Source organism: Polypterus senegalus, chromosome 5, assembly GCF_016835505.1.
Source record: "Polypterus senegalus isolate Bchr_013 chromosome 5, ASM1683550v1, whole genome shotgun sequence".
Taxonomy (NCBI): domain Eukaryota; kingdom Metazoa; phylum Chordata; class Cladistia; order Polypteriformes; family Polypteridae; genus Polypterus; species Polypterus senegalus.
In genome coordinates, this window is record NC_053158.1 from 135,098 (window position 1) to 155,525 (window position 20,428).

The 20,428-nt window shown below is 51.6% G+C and overlaps 1 protein-coding gene across 1 annotated transcript in view; it reads left to right on the forward strand.

The window, feature by feature from the left end:
• The window catches only part of plxdc2 (plexin domain containing 2), a 60,832-nt gene extending 40,404 nt beyond the window's left edge, over positions 1-20,428 (forward strand). Inside the window, exons 8-14 of the mRNA XM_039754225.1 lie at positions 3,412-3,507; positions 6,662-6,743; positions 10,151-10,211; positions 12,028-12,184; positions 14,961-14,999; positions 17,998-18,158; positions 19,066-20,428. Coding sequence (XP_039610159.1) covers positions 3,412-3,507; positions 6,662-6,743; positions 10,151-10,211; positions 12,028-12,184; positions 14,961-14,999; positions 17,998-18,158; positions 19,066-19,185 — 716 coding nt within the window. The 3' untranslated portion in view covers positions 19,186-20,428. The remainder of the gene's footprint in view (positions 1-3,411; positions 3,508-6,661; positions 6,744-10,150; positions 10,212-12,027; positions 12,185-14,960; positions 15,000-17,997; positions 18,159-19,065) is intronic.

The window sequence follows — 20,428 nt, forward strand, 5'->3', positions numbered from 1 at the left end:
CTCATTTGATTTGCAGATTAAGGGGGTGCGGCTACAGTGTAAGGGGTGGGGCCACAGTGGTGAGGAGGGCCACATGCTGATTTGAAACAAAAGGGCACTATATGATCGGACGTGTAGTGTGGCACTGCCACTGGCACACACACACACATATCAGTGCCACTCACTCAGCGGCACCTCCACATTGCTGAGGTGTCAAACTCTAATTATCGCCCATTAAAGTCGTTTTCCGCTAATCTAATTAGTTTCTTCTCACCGCTCAGCCCACGGAGTTTGCAGCCTCATAATCCGAAGGAATGCAAAATGAATTCCCGTCATTATTTACACCTAACTGCATCTGCAGCGGAGGGATTAATAATAAAAAGCTGTGCCCGCGATGACGGATTTCAATTTACAACGGAAACCTGCCAAGCAAGAAGAGGCCCCCAGTGTCTGATGTGAGTGCCAGGGGCCTCACTTGTGCCACCTGAGCATCAGTTTCAGCAGCCCAACAGGCCACAGGCATTTGGTGGACATGGTAGGACAAAATCAAGGGTCAGTGGAGCCCCCCTGGTGCCTGTCTCTGGTCTGCACCATCTCACCATGCCATCAGTGTAGCCAGGTTCATCCATTTGTATCACACCACACTAGGGGCAAAGGCTGTCCTGGCAGCACAGGGCACGAGCCAGATGAGATGCCAGTCCATCATATTGCAAACTCACACGGACTGGTAATGGGTCACTTAGAGCTGCCAATCATCATGAAGCACACATGTTTGGAATGACACAGACATGACATGGGATTTGAACCTCTGACTCTGGATCTGTGGGACAGCTAGGTGACCCGATGTGTCACCATTTAACCAGCAGCTCCCTGGCATCAAGCTCACCCACACTCAGACCCCCACATGGGGCCAATCTAGAGGCGGACATCAAATATCAAAAGGCGCAATAGGGCAGTCTACACAGTCTGATGGCAATGGCCCAGTATGCCCTCTGCAGCGTTTTTGTCACTGTGCTACACGTGAGCGCCCTCTTGTGGTGCACGTGGCTAATGGCACCATATATAATGACATAATGACATCATATATAAGACCACTGGGATGTGCCACTGCAGTCCCATCCTGGATTAAGCAGGTTTAGACAATGGGTAGAACTGGGGATGTGTCGCCCTCCAGTGGCCAAAGCGCCCAACTGTAACAGCAGGAGACTTTGTCGTTTTTCTGTGATGAACGGAGCTCAAACATGGCCTGCCTGCCAGATCCTGTTGTTTGAACTTCCGGCCTTTTGGGGGTGGTGGGGACAAAGATCAGGGTCCAATGGGGCAGATGGGTCACTGGGCATTAGGAAGATGTGGGGCTAAGATACGAGACTCATGAAGGTCATGAATAGGTGGAGCAAAGGAAGGAGAACAGAAGGCTGAGGAAAGGGGGACATGAGGACCAAACAAGGGGTCACCATCACAGGACCACGGGATGTATGAGTGTCCCTCCTTCTGATTTTTAGCATCTTTCAAGGTTGGCATTGCTTGTTGATGACAGATGGGCCACAAGTGATGCAGTGCCATGCGGAGGGCATCATTACCACACATACAGACCCACTAAGTAACTTGTGCCACCACCTCAAATGCACGCCATAAACACAAGACTGGTGAAAGCAGGAGAGATGGCACCTCGTCCACAAAACGGGTAAAGGAATGGAAGGGTGGGTGGGGTTTGGGTCAACAGGGTGTCTTCTGCCCTCTTTATGGACGAGGAGCTCTGGACTGAGCAGGAGCGGTCACTTTTGTCCTGGCAGTGACTTCTGTCCCACTGGCTGGTCACCAAGGTGTCCTGCAGGTCAGTGGTTCTTTGTGTCCATTTCAGCTGAGCTTGGCCACCCCGAGGACATTTGGCCAGCGTAGATGAGATGAATAGGGTGACCTAGACAGGCGCCTGGGGACACTTTAGGAGATGAGGGGGTGAGGCAGCCTCATGACTGCGCTATACAACTCTCCAGCTCAAGGGGGCGCTATACAGGGTGTCAGCCTCATTAATGGCTCCTGCCCACTGTCTTCTTGCAGATTGTGAGTGACCAGTCCACTTTGACCCCGAGTTCCTCTTCTTCTGTTAATTATTGTCCTGTGCGTTACCAGCAGACCCCCCCAGCCTCACAGGAGGAGGGCACTTGGACTAGAATACTGGTTTGGATTTTCTTCAAGGTCGAAGACAGGCTGATGTTGGCACACATTTATTGTCAGTAAATCGAGTGTAAAAAACGTGGTGCTGTGTGGCGGGCATAAAGATGAGCGGAGAGCACAAAGGGCACCCACATGAAATCCAGTCAATTTCAAAGAAGATGAAGTGGGGGGGGTGGGGGTGACGAGACGTGTCATTTAGTTTAGAGGAGGGGGCAGAAGTGGCTGGGCCTTTAATGATAGTGTGTGGTGGAGCCAGCGTGCCCGCCAGTTGATATGGCAGCAGTACATCTCGGGGGAGCAAGTCAGGTGTATACATTGGAAGGGTCAGGATGAGCGCAGTACCTGACCACCAGAGACCCCTGTGCCCTGACTTAAATTGGGGTCCCGTTCAGAGATGATGAGAAGGGCACAGAAGGATGGCACTGGTTACCTCTGCCATGGCAAAATCAGAAAATCACAGCTCAGTCAGTCAGTCAGTCAATCAATCAATGACATGACCGGCCAGTCTGTTTACCCCATCAGCTTTTTGATGTTTGCTTGCTGTAGTGATGGCGGAGGTCCACACCATGGAGGAGGCTCGGGCCTTTTGGGGGGGACCCTTGATGTCTTTTTGTGACTCGAATCCCACTGCTGGCTCCCACCACACTTCTAACAAACGGTTTAGTGGGGGCCCATGGCCTGGAACGTGGCACATTAGATGAGCTCACGGGTTGTGTCTGGACCTCTGCAAGTACCCTGGCACAGTGGGCACAACTACTAGGATCCCGGGTTCAAGTCCTGGCCTGGTCACTTTCCATGTCCTCCTTGTGTCTTTGTGTGTTTCCTCCGACACGCCACTGATGTGCACAGAACTTGATTTGGTGGTCTGACAATTGCCCTCCATGACTGGCATGCCATTGCCATCCAAGGGTGGTTCAAACCACTGCCTGCTACTGCCCAGCTGTGCTCTGGTCACTCGTCACCTTCTTTAGCTGGCGTAACTGTGAGTACTCGACATGAGCAGCAAGTGGCTGTGAACTGGAAATCAGACAGCCATCGGTTCAAATCCCACCCTGGCTCTCCCCCCTCGACCTGCCATGCAAGGCGCTATATGGGGTGAAGACTGAAACAGGTAGCCCTGCTAAGTTGCGTGTCCCCACTGTGGTTACTTGGCGAGGTTGGGTTTGAAGTCACGCAGTGGCGGGGTCTTTGGGGACCGTCTGGGTGACCTGAGTGGCGGACGTTCCATTCACCCCACTCTTCTCTTTCTGATTTCAGACGTTCGTCGACGGACCATCTATGAATACCACCGGGTGGAGTTACAGAAGGCGAAGATCAGCAACACCTCGGCAGTGGAGATGATGCCACTTCCAAGTAAGGGGTGATAGCATGGCAACCAGAGGGCTGGTGGCATCAGGGAAAGGCGCTATATAAAAGCTACAAGTTGAAAACCTAGTGAGACCCCAATGGGGGCACTTCAGCCAACCTTTACAGAGCCTATAGGTGGCGCTGTACAATATGGCAGGGTGTGAAGTTCTGCCAATCACATGTTCACTCTGCAAGGCGCTATATCAGAGGCTCACTCCAACGCCCCCACCCATTCCCCCCCACCCGACTCCCCAGTCACCTCAGCATCTGAACTCACATCCCAGGACAGGGAGGGAGATGGGTGTTGCCCCCCCAACCTGTCCATATCTGCCATCAGTGCAGTCACACATTTGAAGGCGTCGTGTCCTCATTAGGCATTCGCTGGCTCTTCTGTCGACGCGGCGCTTCTCACTTCACCGATTCTCCACGCCAGGCGCTTTTTCTCGACTTGAACGTTTTTGCTTTTCCTTCTCATCCAAAGACGCAGCCGACGGCGCTCGGCCTTTTCATTTCTTCTTTTGTCTCGGAGGCGCCCGAATGTGAAATCACAACGCGTCCAGGAGAGCCAATTAAAGGGGGCCTGGAGACGTGACGGCCAGCAGAGCTGAGCAGCCAGCCATGGGTGCAGCGCCAGGGCAGAACTGCCAGGCCCAGCGGAGGCTCCAGCAACACGTCAGGTCTGGCATTCCTGTCTTCACTCCACCCGGCCTCCATTCTTGGGTTTTGTACCCCACTTCTTCCTCCTTGGGGACCCCCAAACATCCCAGTGAGTGCAGACAGAGCAGAGACGGGAGACATGGAAAGGGCAGCAGAGACGGGATAGGTGGGCAGCGGTGGCACAGATTTTGGCTACATTTGATTCTCATTTTCTGACCGACATCCTTCATTTCTGAAATCCGCTCTCCTGATGGCTTCTGTTGTACACGTGAACTGTCACTTGGAGAGGGGACAAGTGACAATCAGCGCCATTCCATCCATCTTCTATTCATCAGTTCATTCAGGCATCAATGAGTTTATTCTTTTATTCAAGTATTCATCCCTTCTTTTATCTATCCATCTATCTAACCAACATTCATTCATTGAATTATGTATCTATCTATAATATAGCGCCTTTCATATCTATCTATCTATCTATCTATCTATCTATCTATCTATCTATCTATCTATCTATCTATTATATAGTGCCTTTCATATCTATCTATCTATCTATCTATCTATCTATCTATCTATCTATCTATCTATCTATCATATAGTGCCTTTCACTCTATCTATCTATCTATCTATCTATCTATCTATCTATCTATCTATCTATCTATTATATAGTGCCTTTCACTCTATCTATCTATCTATCTATCTATCTATCTATCTATCTATCATATAGTGCCTTTCACTCTATCTATCTATCTATCTATCTATCTATCTATCTATCTATCTATCTATCTATCTATCTATTATATAGTGCCTTTCACTCTATCTATCTATCTATCTATCTATCTATCTATCTATCTATCTATCTATCTATTATATAGCGCCTTTCACTCTATCTATCTATCTATCTATCTAGTGCCTTTCACTCTATCTATCTATCTATCTATCTATCTATCTATCTATCTATCTATCTATCTATCTATCTGAATGTCTTTTATTCCATTTCTCCATCCATCCATTCTCTTAGCCCTCTGCCTATTAAGCATATCCTGTACTTATTCTCCTTCCATCTCTCCATCCTTCACGTTTGACCCGCTTATTCCAGTTCAGGCTGGCAGGATCCAAAGCCCCTCCTGTGAGCTGGTGGTCAGTCTTGATGCTCCACATCTCCGGCGTAGTCGGTAGGATTGGCAGGAGTCCTGAGCAGGTGGGACACCGGGTGGACTGTGGCTGCCTGAGCCATTTGGAGTGAGTGGCCGGTCAGCAGATGAGTGACGTGAAGCACATGCGTGTTTTTCCTCCTCTTCCTCGGCCTCAGTTCTTCTCCAGCTGCTCTTCATTTGCCCCCCTCCACACCTCGTGGGCTCTTCAGCTCTGATCTCCTCCGTCTGAGCTCCCGAAGCTGAGACGAGTCAATTAGTTGAATCAGCTGAGGCCGCGACTCCCATAAGTGCGCCCCGCGGTTCATTAGTGTCACATTCAGCGTGCCAGCCAGCGTGATAAGCCCCTCTCATCGCCTTGTCTGCCCACTTGATCCTGTGCTCCTCGTCCTCCGTCTTCTTTGAATTGTGACTCACTGCAGATCTGCCATGCATTTGTCTCGTTCAGGTCTTAGGCTGCTGGCTCAGTGACCACATGGCACTCTGCTGTCCCTGGTGGTGCCCTGTGGCCCACAGAGGACAAGTGTGGTGGTCCTGCAGCAGCGGGTCCCTGTGTGACTGAATGAGCTGCCAAGGCTGACACTAAAGAGATGTCACAGTTTAGGATGAGGTCAGCTGGGAAAGGCGCTATATCACATCACAAGGGTCATTGTCATGTAGTCAGGACGGTGTCACAAACACAATGACTGTTGCCATTTTGTATGCTTGATTTTCGTGGGTGTCACCATTTTGTGTGGTATGTCACCCTCACTACAGGACACGTGACTTCAGGTGGCTGTGGCTGTGGCTGTCCTTTGTAGCTTTATGATCAACTTCACTGGTCTCACTTAACAGCTGATGGATGTCCTCTGTCCCCAAATTCTCTGCCATTCACTTTGTTAGTCCAGTTGGGAGTTGGGATCCAGAAAGAGCCAATAGATGCCACTCCTGGGGTTGGGACTCCGAAACACTCCGACCCCCCAACCTGGACAGGTCCTCACTCCAGAAGGGGCGGAGTTTGAACCCTGACATACAGCCTGACCAGTGCAGACACAGAGAGGGGAGAGGCTTCAGCCAAATCAGAGGAGCCAATCCAAACAGGGCAAGGCATAAGGGGCAGAGCCTCATCTGAGGGAGGGGCCTGTGTTATCAGAAAAACAATCAAAACGGACAAGAGTGACAAGGGGCGGGGCTTCCACTTTGACACACCCTCTCAGATGTCCTGGCTGATGTTTCCTGCATGTGTCTGATTAGTTTGTGCAGTACAAGGGCCAATGAGGGCGAGGGGGTGGGGCCACGAGCAGTGATGGACAGCATTCCTAGGCTCCACCTCCACTCACCTCCTTCCTCTTCTTTTTTTTGTTTCTTCTCAGCTTGCCGGAACTTCCAGAGCTGCGGCCCCTGCATCTCCGCTCAGATCGCATTCAACTGTAGCTGGTGCAACAAACTGAAAAGGTAGGCAGGCGGCCTCCCAAGGCCATGACGCTGGGTTTGAGGGGCTTCATCTTCTTCATCTGCAGCCACAAATGATTTCATTATAAAGATTTAGTCGCCTTCCATGTACAGAGTCGTTGCTGGGGCTGTGCCCATGAGAAACTCGGCAGGGTGCCACCTGAGCCACTGGCCACAGCTCCGGATTTCTTTGTGAATCTTCAACTTCCAAGATGACTTTATGAAGAGGAGGCATCCCGGAGAGTTGGGGGCTCTTTGGGGTGCTTCTCGAGGGGCTTCAGGGTTTCATTTTTCTCATCTGCATTTCTGGTTGCTTTAAATGTGACCAAACTGGGCACCACTGCCAAGCAGAGGGCAGAGGGCACACTCCATTGAGTAGCTATAGCGCCTTTCAGACCTCAGTGTCAGACTGGCAAACACACAAAAGCCCAAATGGCAGCCATCTTCTCTGGTGGCCTGTCCCCAGGGTCACAGCTGCTCAACCTTTGGCTGCCCACAGTCACCAGTGTTGAACCACCAATGGTGCTGCTCTTCCTCATCTCATCTTCATCCTCGAGACTTGTGGTGGCCCTTGACCCGCCATTGCTGTGCCTGCTGTTGGCATCAACAGTCTGTTTACACAGGACTTGACAGAAAGGCGATGAGGAAGCAGGAGACGTGCCAAAGAGCTGATTTCTGCTGTCACGTCTAGTCACTTGGGGTCATTGGATGGACGGGGGTCTCTGTTAGCATCCTGGAGGGCCAGGCCAGCAGGTGGGACAGTGAGCTGACCAAGAGAGTCCCGCAGGGTGACACAATGACATGTGGGATGACAGATAGGGACTGGGAGACCCCTGAGTGGACATGGGCAGCAGCACGGGCTGAAGGAGACCACCAGTGTGAAGTAACTTGGGGTGTGAAGTGTGGGGATGCTTTAGGGTGCAAAGCCCAGGTGGGCATTGCCTCCTAGTGGCGCTAAGGGAGCCCAGCAGGCGGTGGTCCTCTCGCTACCTGCTTGTCTGGAATGGCAGAGCGGAGTCGCTTGGATCAGATGGGAGTAGAAATGGGCAGACTTGCTAATTCATTCATCCATTTTGAGACCTCCCAAGTGCAGGGCACTCACCCACCATGTGCCAGTCAGTGTGAGATGGGATTTGAACCCGTGTCCCTGGAGTTCTCATACCCAGGCTGTGTGCTCCAGCTTTGGGACTGTGCTTACCGCGTAAGGCGCTATATAATTCTGCTGCTTCTTTTGGGTTTCTCTTTGTGTTTCAGTGGTTTGGCACACGTAGGACGACCCCCGGCCCCCCGTCACGTTCCGTCGTTTTTCTCTTTCCACTCGGCTTCGCTTTAATAACTTTCTCTTTTTCTCCGTCTTTTGTGACAGGATGCTGTCACTTGCTTGTGATTTTTTATTATTTCATCGCCTGCCACGCTCCACCTCACACGCCGCGCTCGACCGCTCATCAATTCTACCCGTCGCTCGCTAATCAAACGTCACGGCCGGCACTCCTGCAGATGGTGACACATATCACAGCATCTGCCTGCTTCATCTTTTCCATTTTTTCATCTCTTTTGCTTCTTCTTCTTCTTCTTCTTCCAGTGGCGGGTGTCGGACCCTCAGAGGCGCCGTCACGTCTGCGCACTCGCTGCAGGGGGCGCACTATCGAGATGGCCTGCCACCTGAAAGTGTCACAGGTGGGAGGTGACACAATATGAACAAGGACACACGCTGCCTCCTGCCACGCCACACAGAGCCATCTGGTCGCACCCTGGCACACACCCTGCTGCTCTGCCACGGACATTGGGATAATCGGGATGAGGGACCACCAACCGGCTTAGGTTATGTGGGTCCTCACAGTCTCACTGCCCACCACGCGACTTGGCCACTTGTTCTACGTGTCTGTTCTTTGTGTGAAGAAATGAGTGCGTAATTAGGGACCGTCTACGTCCTCGGGGTCTCGTTGAGGAAAGTAAACCAGCAGCTGGCGTGTGGTGGGCTGATGTCCTTCATGACTGACGCCGACCTCGTCAGTCCGGGGACCCCCTCATCTTGAAGGCTCCTTCATTCCTCTCCAGGGTAACCGAATCAGCCCCAGGTGGGGGGCTCACCTCTGGAGCTTTGGGACTTCTGAGCGGTCAGTGATGGCGAGAGGTGGTCCTTCAGCTGATGCCCTCCATTTTGTGTTCACACCCTTCACATTCAGGTACTTCTTACGAAGCAGAGGCCCTCGTAATTGACTTGTGGATTATGTGACATGACTTGGGGACAACACCTGTGACCGCATGGCTCTGGTAAAATGGAGGTCACGACTCAATGTGAGGCCTCACCGGCGTGGGGTATGACCTGAGCGCCACCTCCATTGTGGCTTCATGTCCCAGCTGGTCCTGTCATTACCTCAAGCTCTTCCATGAGATCCATTGGCTTCTTGTCCTTCCTTGAGCTGCTCTCCGTGGTCCTGAATCGGCCCTGCTGCTCTGCTCTGGACTTCCTCTTGTGCCACTTTGTCATTCTGTAATAAAATGGAGAGCGAAACTGAAACCCAGCACTGCAGGCGATGCCTCACCGGTGTGTCACATAAGCCTAACCTGCCTAGACGTTGGGGGCGCTATATACCCTGACAACAGTCCATTAGCCTCCTCAATGGCTTCTGGTCTGCGTCACCTCCCTCAGCCTCTGAACTTTCTCTTGTGCTGCTTTGTCTTTTGTTTTTGTAAAATGGTGGCTGAAGCTGAAGCCAGCACTGCAGCTGAGGACCCACCATGTTCTTAAGTATCTTCCTCACCTTGTAGTGCCCACCTCAGGGCACTGTATAGCCTGTCATCCTCATAGCCGCCCCCTTCGCTCATGTGTCACCTCTCGGGCATCTTCTTCCGTCTCTCCTCTTCAGTTTCTTTATCCCACGGAGGACCATCAGTTGGGATGAACACAAACGGCTCTCACCTGCAACTCAGGTATTTAAAAAGCTTTGTGTTGGATTTGTTCAGAGCAGGGGACTTCAGCGGTGACACGTTTAGCTCGAAGGTTCACTCCATGGTGGCGTCATCACCTGGCACTTGTGTCCGTTTGCTTTCTTCAATGGCTGCCCTCATTGTTCTTTTATTGTTCTCTCAGCAGTCCATTAGTGACCTGAGCGCTGCTGGGGGTCCTGGGGCTTCTTTTCTGTCTCTCTTATATAGTGACTTTCAAATCTGTTTGTCTGTCTGTGTTGACTACTCACACACCGTATGTGTTGTACTGGCACAAAATGCCAGGTGGGCACCACACACTGCTGGAGACTGAAGTCGCTCCCCACTCTCGGTGGTCAGAACAGCGCTAGATACGAGTAATGTCTAGAGACCCCTTCTGACACCTGCTGGACACTGCGTGTAAATACACCTCCAGCTGGGGTCTTCACCAGAGCTCACCTCTTCTTCTTCTTCTCCTACAGGTGCTCCAGCGGGTTTGATCGGCACAGGCAGGACTGGGTGGACAGCAACTGCCTTGACCAGGTAGCCATGCCTTTGACTGTTTGATGTCTGCTGGGGTGGGGAGGCTGGGGGTCCTGGATGCAACTGGGGGGCCAGTAGAGGGCAGCAGACTCCTTCATTGGATTATGGCAGCCCAACAGTTGGAGAAATGGATTCATCTGACCCTGGCAGTCCTGGCATCAGACCTCTGATGATGGATGGGGGGGTCAACAACAGGAGGGCAGGCAGCCTGGCAGTGGATTGGGTGGAGGGATGTGGTGAATGAGTAGGGGCTCATGTCTGATGTGCCATGGGATGTGTCATGTGATGTGTCATGTGACTCTCCAGCATTTTAAAGGAACTCGGAAAAAACGAAACCCACATTTGGCCATCGCTCTGTCCTTTGTGTTCCATTACAGTGCTTGGGAGACAATAAGCCAGTAGAAAAGAAAAGAAAAGAAAAAGTGCAGGGTCACTCAGAAGGGAGAAAGAAGGTCCCACAGTCGTAGTGGCGCCCCCTGGAGGAGGAACTTGGGCCGCTTTTCTTAAAGTTTTAACATAAACACCAGCAGCTCAAAGTACTGAGGCCTTCCTTTTTGGAGAAGAAGACAAATGTGGTGGGCCAGGGTATTATATAGCGCCTTTCATGCTCTCTATCTATCTATCTATCTATTATATAGTGCCTTTCACTCTATCTATCTATCTATCTATCTATCTATATCTATCTATCTATCTATCTATCTATCTATCTATCTATCTATTATATAGTGCCTTTCACTCTATCTATCTATCTATCTATCTATCTATCTATTATATAGTGCCTTTCACTCTATCTATCTATCTATCTATTATATAGCGCCTTTCATGCTCTTTATCTATCTATCTATCTATCTATCTATCTATCTATCTATTATATAGCGCCTCTCATGCTCTCTATCTATCTATCTGTCTATCTATCTATCTATCTATCCCATAGTGCCTTCACTGGTCCATCAGAGTCTTCCTCCCATAGGCCGTGTTGCAGTGCTGCCCCCTACAGGTGTGTTTTTTTCTGCTCCTCGCCACTAACCTTGTTATCTCTTTGAAGAAGAGAAAAGTGAAGAGAAGGCAATGTGTGTCATGTCACTAAGAATACGAGAGGTGGGGCATCAGTGTGGGACCCCTGAGATAAGCCAGAGGCAGTGGGCCACGAGATGAAGGGAAACACAAATGAGAATCCAAGCAGGGGGTCCACAACGATTGACAACCCCAACATTCAAAAGGATTTTTTGTAAACAAAAGTGCAAAAGGTTCTGGCAGGTTGTGATGTAATGAATATTTGAATATTCAAATTGGTGCCTTAATTTACATATAAAAGCAGACAGAGACCAGTAAAGTGTCTCCCAACACCTTCACAGCCAGAAGATTGCAGTCCAAAATCTTAAGCAAAGAGCCAAAGCTGGCAGAGCCGATGCCACGACCCAAGCGGGCAGTGTAGGCTTTCCTGGCCACCATCATCTCTTTCACGGACAGCAGTGGAGATCAAGCAGCAGAGCAGGGGTCTTCACTGGAGGAGCCACACAGTCCTGCCACTCAGGTCGCCGTGTTGTCACACTCCTCGCACCTGGCGCACCCCCGCTGTCCCCACACACACAGGATGGACCTTTCAGGCTCAGAGCCTTCAGTTTTGCTCTCAGTGGTGCCACCTGCTGAATTTTCCTGTCGATGCAGTGTCTGGTCTTCCTGGGGTGGGCATATGGGGGTATGCAGGCAGCTCATACTTCATTTTTGTTGCTTGTCACTGGCTGGGCAGGTGACTCTGTTATTGGGCACTGCCCACTCATAACTGCACCCTGCTAATCAGGATCCCTCATTCCAGGCTAAAGAAAAAGTGTGTGATGGCATCCCGGACACCATCAGGCCCCCGCCGTTTACCACAACGCTGCTGCCACCGATGACCACAGGGAGCAAACTCTTCACGACGCTCAGCTCTGTGCCATCGACTTCTCAGTGGCAGACTAGCATGCCGACAGAAGGTAGGATGGATTTGGGGCTGCAGGGACTTAGCATGAAGTGGGCATGGAAATGGGGAGGTGGGCGTTGGTGTGGTGGGCATGGCCATTGTGCCCACTGTGTCATCTTGGTTTTCACTTTGGCATTAGCTCCTAAAACTTCGTTAGGTGGCACTTATGGTGACTTTTCTGGTCTTCACCGTCGTGCGTTTCCTTCATTCGCTCAGAAGAGAAAAAGAGCAGCTGAGTGTGGAGGTGGTGGGCAGCATGTTGTCTTCATGAGGGTCACCGGGCAGCGAGAACATGCAGGTGGAAGGCCAAAGATACAACTGTGGGTGAGGTCAAAAGTCAACAGGTCCAGTCGGTGCCACCACGAGTCAGAGAAGCAGTGGGTGAACCAGGCTTAGCCCCCCCAGCACCACCAAGGGCTGCTACACCAGGGTCCGCCCACTGACCTGAACATCTGGACAGGGTGAGCGATAAAGGCACCTGGTCCGCTGGCATGGAGGAGATGAAAATGTCAGCCGAAGAGCATCGAGAGCCCCCGCTTAACATTCGTGTCGGACCACCGTAGTCGTGCAGCCATCCCAGTCAGAGGTGTGACTGTCAGACTTGCTGGCCTGAATGTCACATCCTTACTTTCAGACTCCCGTGTTTGTGTTTCCTCGTCTCACTGGTGGCACCTTGGGATTGAGGGCAGGTGAGGCACCGCACCCCTCGGCCAGCAGATGGCGCTGTAGTGCAAAGATGAACAAAGCAGTAAGAGCGTCGAGTTTGATGTCCAGTTGCGACGGTGGGCGCAGACTCCTCCTGGACAAGGCAGCTGACTGGGGTCAGCCAATCACTCTCTGTGTCTGCCAGCTCTCACGGTGGGGCTCCACCCCTTCAGAGGGGTTTTTCTGCAATGCTCCACCCCTTCTGTCTCTCTCAGGCTCCGCCCCTTCCCTTTTCTGTGTATTCATCCAAGCTGATGTCACACCAGGTGAACGTGACGGACCCCAGTAACAGCAGCTGCACATTAATGGTCATGGGGATGGCGCAGGCAGCTTTTAGCAGTGCCCGCTAGTCCTCTCTGCCATCATGGCTGCCTGAAGCTGGTCACTCCTATTCTGCTGCAGGCCCCCCATAGCAAACATCTGTGACTGGCGCCCTCTGTCAAAACCCCCTAAAGTGCTAATCCATAATGCCCAGTGCTGAGTTGTGCCCTTCTGCCATCCTCGTGGCATTTTCTGCCCCTTAGGCGCCGACTGGGTAAGGTGGGTGGTCCGTGCTGAATGGCGGTTTGCTGGCTCTTCTGACAGGGTGACTTGTTGTCCCTGTTGGGCCGGTGGCCGTGTGCTCAGCGTGGCTCAAGTTTCAAAACGCAGTTGGTGATGATGATGATGATGGTGACGTTCATCTCTAGTTGGCAGATCTGCTTCATCGGGGCCACATCTTCCATTTGTGATGTCATCACAAGGCAGAAATTGTATGGCAGGTTAGGCTTACGTCACGTCCTTCTGAGGGGCTGACTTTGAACCCTGTGGTTCTGGTGCCCCTTTCTGCAGCCAACTGGTGCTGTGCCCGTCCTCGGGTAGCCTTTTGGTTTTTTGTGTTTTCAATGGCAGGATGACATCTGTGAATGTCTGGAGGAGCCCCTTGGAGTGCTGGGAGGCGCAAGGCTCTGAGTAAGGTGGCAGTGCCAACAGCTGCCATCTTGGAGCCTCCTGCTCATTTCTCGTCCTCTTTGGTGGCACCTCAATTCATTTCTTTTTGCCCTTTTCAAGAGTCTTTTGACTCTTTAATGCCCCGCTAGAGGAGCCCAATCTTTGACCTTCATGTAGTTTCTTGACCCTGGTGAGCTGAGATGATTTGGTGGTCCCCTTAGCACATTCAGGATCTCTAGAAGCAGAGACCACACAGCAGCCCCATGCCATGATAGACCCTCCACCACAGGTTACTGGAGGGCAGCTGGCTGCCATTTTGCTGCTGGTCTTCACTGCCAAGCGTCTGCATTTTGTTTCATCAGAAGTGGCTCCTGATGTTTCTGGGGGTCCTCCCTGAGCCCCCCACTCTCTGATCTGCTGTCTTCTCACCACATCCTGTGGAGGTGCCCGCCTTGTACCCCTGGTGGTCTCAGTTGGCTTTCTTCTGCCTTGAGCAATGCCAATAATGAACAGGAAATGATGGCATTCAGCGGTGAAGCAGACATCTATTGGGTAATTCTGGTCATGTGACTGGCAGAGCCTCATCCAGAAGAGGGCGACGATTCGAGTCAGGGTGGCATCTCCGGTGGTCTCTAGTTTCATTTCTGTTTGGTCCTGTTCTGCTCTGGGGGTCTCTGCACCAACCACAAGAGCCAGTGGTGTGTTATGGAGGGGAGGGGATGTCACCCACCATGTGACAACTTCATGTCCGCTTGTCCCAGGATGTACCCTGTGGGGGCAGAACATCACAGCAGGAAGGAAGTGACGCTCAGCTGAGATATCAAAGGTAAATGTCAAAGGTTGTGAGTGCCCATCCACTGGGTGGTGCCATATCCACATCTCTTGGTAGGCCTGGCACTCTGATGCCAAGATGGAAATGGCAGCCCAGAGATGGGGGTGGTCAGGTCGTTTTGTCCTCCCGATGTCAACATGATACAAGTGTCGACTAACGTGTCACATGATGGGCCCGACAAAGGAGATTGGGACAGTTGGGGACAATCGATCGGCCAGGATGGCTTTGAATGCACTTAGCGCCAGTCAGGAGAGCCTGCTAGATGCCCACCATTGTGTGCCTTGGCTTTGCTGGCTCTTTTATTTTCTTCTTTCTCTTTCAGATGACACCAAGATCGCGCTGCACCTCAAGGACACCGGAGGTAGGTGTCACCAAGCCAGCTTTGTCCTCTGTGATTTCCATTTTTGTGTTTTATATCTTCTATTGTTATTTTGGGTCAGATGCCCACCATGTTGAATATCGTCGTGGTGCCCTGGCCACTCTTTTTTCTCTGATACCACAGTAAGGCCTTCAAAATGGCCTCCCTGAAGTACTCGGAGCCCCCGCCTTCAAAATGGCCTTTCACTCCAAACAACGGGACAACAAGGGGCAGCACCTGAACTGGGACCATCTTCAGATTCAAACGAGGTGAGAGAAGAAGACCCTCAGAACCTCCAGTCCATAAGAAGGACCGGCGGTGAAGATCGAGAGAAACGTCAGATGAGCGTACAGAAGAACAGAAGCCAAATGGCAAATCACAAAAGAGGAAGCAAAACGGCAGGAAATTCAGAGACCCCCAGATGTGAACCACAAGAGCAGCCAGGCCTTGGGGAAGATCACAAGGGGGAGGGGCATAGGTGGTGGTCCCGCCTCCAGAGGCTCCACCCACCCAGCACAGCCCTAAAGGTGGCAGAAAGGCATGAAGAGTGACATAAATGACAAAGCGATGTCAAAGTCAGAATTGTGAAGATGTGAGGAAGATGAACAGATCTAAGAAGAAGAGTGTGGGCCTCAATGCAAAGGTGGAAACTGGTCACCTCTGATGGAGGTCCAGAGGGGGCTACTAAAGGATCACAAGTTCCGTCAGATTCACTTCGGTCACTGACCTGAAAGTGGGCACATGCTTGTCATTTGGAGCCTTCTGAGAGTCGCTCTGAGGGGTCTGGGACCACCAGTAAAGAATAACATCAGAAAAATTCAGAGATGAGTGTCAGTTTGCTACGTCTCTGGCATTCCAACACATGGCGCATCACAAACATTTGTAGTAATAAAGTGCACTGCGTTTGCCATTCCAGCAGATGGCGCATCACAAACACTTGTAGTATTGCATTTTATTACTATGAATGTTTCTGATGTGCCACCTGTTGGAATGACAAACGCAGTGCATTTTATTACTTCATGCATTACAAGATACATTTCAACAGGTGGTGCATTGCCAATGTTAACACACTGATTACTTGGACTGGGTGGGCAGCACAGTTGGTTTATCGTATTGGTGAGCAGCAATCCTGAGTTCCCATCAAACGACACGCCACACACCAGCATCACCGATCTTTGATAACAACTTTGACCCTGGTATCCCATTAGGGGGTGAACCCCTGGGGTCTTTTGACTGACATCTTCAAGTCCTTCTGGTCCTTTTGGTTGAAGACACCTGTTGGTTTGTCATTCGAAATGTGGTCAAACAATGAGGGTTTGGTGGGTCTAGAGGGCTAGAAATAGTGGGAACCCTAAAAAGTGTGCCATCTTACAGGATGTCACATGGAGGGTCTCCAGTCAGTTAGGAGGTGCTGGACAATCCAAAGTGACGTCATTTCAAAGCATTCAGAAGGAGTTCTTAGGATCAGAAATACAATATGAAAGGTGAGTGTGTGACGGGTCAGCATGCCCCGGACCACCATGGAGCCCCCCGCTAACTGGAAAGCCATTTGAAGATGAGATAGAAATCCACAAAGCAAATGCTGAGAGAAGTTCACACTGATGTTGGGTTCAGTGCTGTGCCCACTCAGAGCGGCTCGTCGGACCCCAGGAGTGTAGACAGTGCAGTACACACACACACAGGACCACCACACACACACAGTGTCACAACGTCTCTTCTTGTGCCCAACAGGTGACCTCAGTCACACATTCCTGACAAGCACACGGTAATGACGCGAACGGACACCCCTGACAGAATGTGGGAAGTGTAAGGTGGTCCATGTGTCCCTGCTCTGTGACAATCTGTGGGGCCTCATTCAAGGACACCCAGCTGCACCCGCAACAATGCCAACCTGTTTAAGATGGCCTTGTGAGCCAAAGTGTTACAAAGCAGACTTCACTTCCAAGGCCAGTGCAATGCTTTCTTTTAAGCCACGCCCCCAATGTCATTCACGCAGTCTCCGCCCCACAGGTGGCACCAGGGTTGTCAGTCAAGGCTCTCCCACCCCTTTTGCTGGAGCATCTTGGCACTGCTCTGCCCCTAACTGGAGGTCTCTCAGAGGACGAATCCAAATATACAGGTGACCTCGAACAGAGAGGCAGTGCCACCTGCTGCCCGCTGCCCACTCAGTTCTTCTCATTGGTGCTTCAGCTTTTCTGAACATGACATGTGGCCATATGGGGACGCTGGTGCACCAACTGGTCCTGCATGTTAAGCCAGTTTTCTAAATTAAAACATGGGAGAAATGTGAAGTGACAGCAGTGTCACGGAGAATCAGAAGAGAAATGCTTGGACTCGGTGACCATAGGGGCTGTAGACCCCCTCTCTGCTGTAAAGCCCACCCTTAGACTTACTTTCAATCTCACTAAGCATTAGAGCACCCTGGTCAAGACCCCATTGCACCTTGTAGACCCTGGCCCTGCTCTGGAGGATGTGACAGTAATGAGCCTTCAATGAGTCTCTGCTCTTACACCTGGAATGGTGAGGTCTGCTGAGAGATGAAGCCCCTCCAAGCGCCTGACTGGCCCCCTTAGTCCCGTGTCCCCCCTTACCTCAACTCTCTTCATTTGAGTTTCTTTTCTGGTCACCTGCTATTCCTGGTTGTTTTTCCAGTGGGTTGGAAAATCCCAAATGACAATTCGGACAGGCTCCTCCTCTAACTCAGGCCACACCCCATTGTTTATGAACTTACACCTCCAGCCAATCAGCTGTGGAGGTCAGTGGAGCTTGGGTCAGGCTCCCTGACAAACCACAAGGGGGCAACAAAGAGTGTAGGAGGCAAGCAAAATGACAGGCCAGTCTGTGGTTCAAATTACAATGGTGAAGACCACCAACTGCAGTCCAGGCATCTGGTGGTCCCGGCTGCTAAGACACCTGACCTCTTCCACTCTGAAAGGCACTATATGATCTGATGCCCAGGTTTTCCTCCGTTAATGGTTTATCTTCTCGTCTCACTCCACAGCCTCTCCAGCAGACAGTGCCACTGAGGAGAAGGGCGGCTCACTGCACACGGGCCTCATCGTTGGAATCCTGCTCATCATCCTCATTATGGTGGGAGCCATGCTGGTGAGCATCTACATGTACCACCACCCCACGTCGGCAGCCAGCCTGTTCTTCATCGAGGTGAGTAGCCAAGTTGCCCTCTTCATGTTGTGCCATTATGTGCCAGGACATTCCCACTTCTTCCTCAGGTTGTATGTACATGTGTTTGACTTGGTGGGTGGCACAGTGGTTGGCACCTCCAGCTACCCCATTCATTTTCTTGGGTTCAGTTGCTGTGCCCAGTCGATGTCTGTGTAGAGTTTATGTGTCTTCATGGCAATTCCAGCCTTGGTCCATGTGAGTCTGAGGGAGCTCAGTGATGAATGGATGCCCCACCTGGGATTGAGTCCTGCCTTGTGCCCATTGCTGTTCGGGCAGGCTGCAGCCCCCAGACCCTGAGAACACCAATAATCGTTCATTGGGCTTTTATTCTTACATTTGAGTCTGTCGATGGGCAGCACCCTGGATGGGAGGCCAGTGCAATTAAACACGAGGGGGCTGACGTGGGGCGAGTCTGCAGGGTCCGGTCAGCCACTGGCGCCCACCGAGTTCTCCTGCAGCTTGACAGTGAAGACCCAAATTCAAGGGGGACGACCCATGAAGACACAGAGCCCAACATGATGGGGAGATGCCGAGAGACATGTAGAATGGGGGAGAGCCTGCAGAGACCCTTGGGGGACGTGGCAGAGAAGCCCCGCCCCTTTTATATAACGACTTTATCATTTGCTAGTCAGGGCTTGAAATGATTTGCTGTCTAAATTATTGATTTAATAACAAGGTGATCAGTTTAATAAAGAAGTGGCATGAAGTGAAGGGAAGTCTGTGGGGTGTAGGGAGACGTGAAAGGCGCTATATAACAGGTAGACAGACAGATAGAGGAAAGGCGCTATATAATAGGTAAATCAGTCGTGTGAAAGGCGCTATATAACAGGTGAATATCACCGAGTGACAGTTAACTGAACGATTGTCTTCTTGTGCCCCCACACAGAGGCGCCCGAGCAGGTGGCCCGCCATGAAGTTCCGCCGTGGCTCCGGTCACCCTGCCTACGCCGAAGTGGAGCCGGCCGGCCAGGAGAAGGAGGGCTTCATCGTGTCCGAGCAATGCTGAGGGCGGCTCGTGTCGCTTGACCACGGGAGGAGAGGCTGCAGCGCGGCGGGGCGCGGACCGGAGAGATGGCTGGCTGCGCCCTCTGAAGCCGCCCGCTGTCCCATTCTTGTAGTGCCAATGGGATCCGCACCCACTCGCTGGACCTGGTGCTGACCAGTCAGCGGAGCCTCCTGTCCATCCCATTTTCTTTCTTTCTTTGTTTTTTTGCGCTCCTTTCTGCCTTCCTCAGATACCCACCCTGTGAGCCCCTCTGCTTGTGCCCGATGCTTCTGCGTTCGCCCAGAAGACTGGAGGGTGGCAGCACTTTGTACGCTGGTTTTGGGACTGTGGAGCAGCACTTTGACGTCACTTGCCGGTGCCCCCCAGGGTGTTTGACTTGTGACATTGAATGTGAGAGGGGAGAAGATGGAGAAAACTACTGAGTATGGTGGGGGGTGACAATCAGCTGCAAGTGTCACCCCGCTTTATTTAAGGTCCTCATGTGACAGCTGAGTGAGGGGATCAGCTGACCACACTGTCCATTCTTTCCTTTTTTTTGCCTTTTTTTGTGCCCCCTTCACCCAAAATATTCATCTCACAAGAGGCACCTGCAGAGCCACCACATCACCACTTCCTGTCATGGCATCAGGACCCCGATGTGACCTATAGGGACCCACTGCTGGAACGACTGTCACTTTGACAAACTGTTTTCTTCTTGCTGGCCTCTGCATTTGCCCCGGTGGTCCGATGAACTCTTCCGCCTGACTTCCTCTTTCACTGTGAGCACTGTTACGAAAGGCGCTATAAAGCAATGAGCAGGGCTTGAGCAGAATGCCAAACCCCCAGCCCGATAGCCACACTGGCACCATGCCCGCCTGCAGCCTTTGGTGTTTAGTCCCTGGTGGTCTGCATGTCAATAAATTCCATCCACATGGCCACCCGGCTGCATCCGCTTTCTTTAAGACATCTGAATGGTGAAATGGCAGGGTGGTCTTTCACCCCCTCTCCACAGAACTTGGTGGTCTTGGGATGTGCCACCCTGCTCAACAGTAGATGACAAGGCCCCCTAGTGGCTGCCCCGGACTCAGCACTCACTCGCCCTGTGTGGGTCCTATCAGCAGTCAGAACTCACAGAAGTGGACAGAGCCGGACTGACAAGTGAAAGGCGCTATAAAATCAGAAGGCTAGACTGCACTGCGACCTCCACTGGGATGGCACTTGATCACTCTGGAAAGGCACTATATAATAAAATGGGTACATTTGG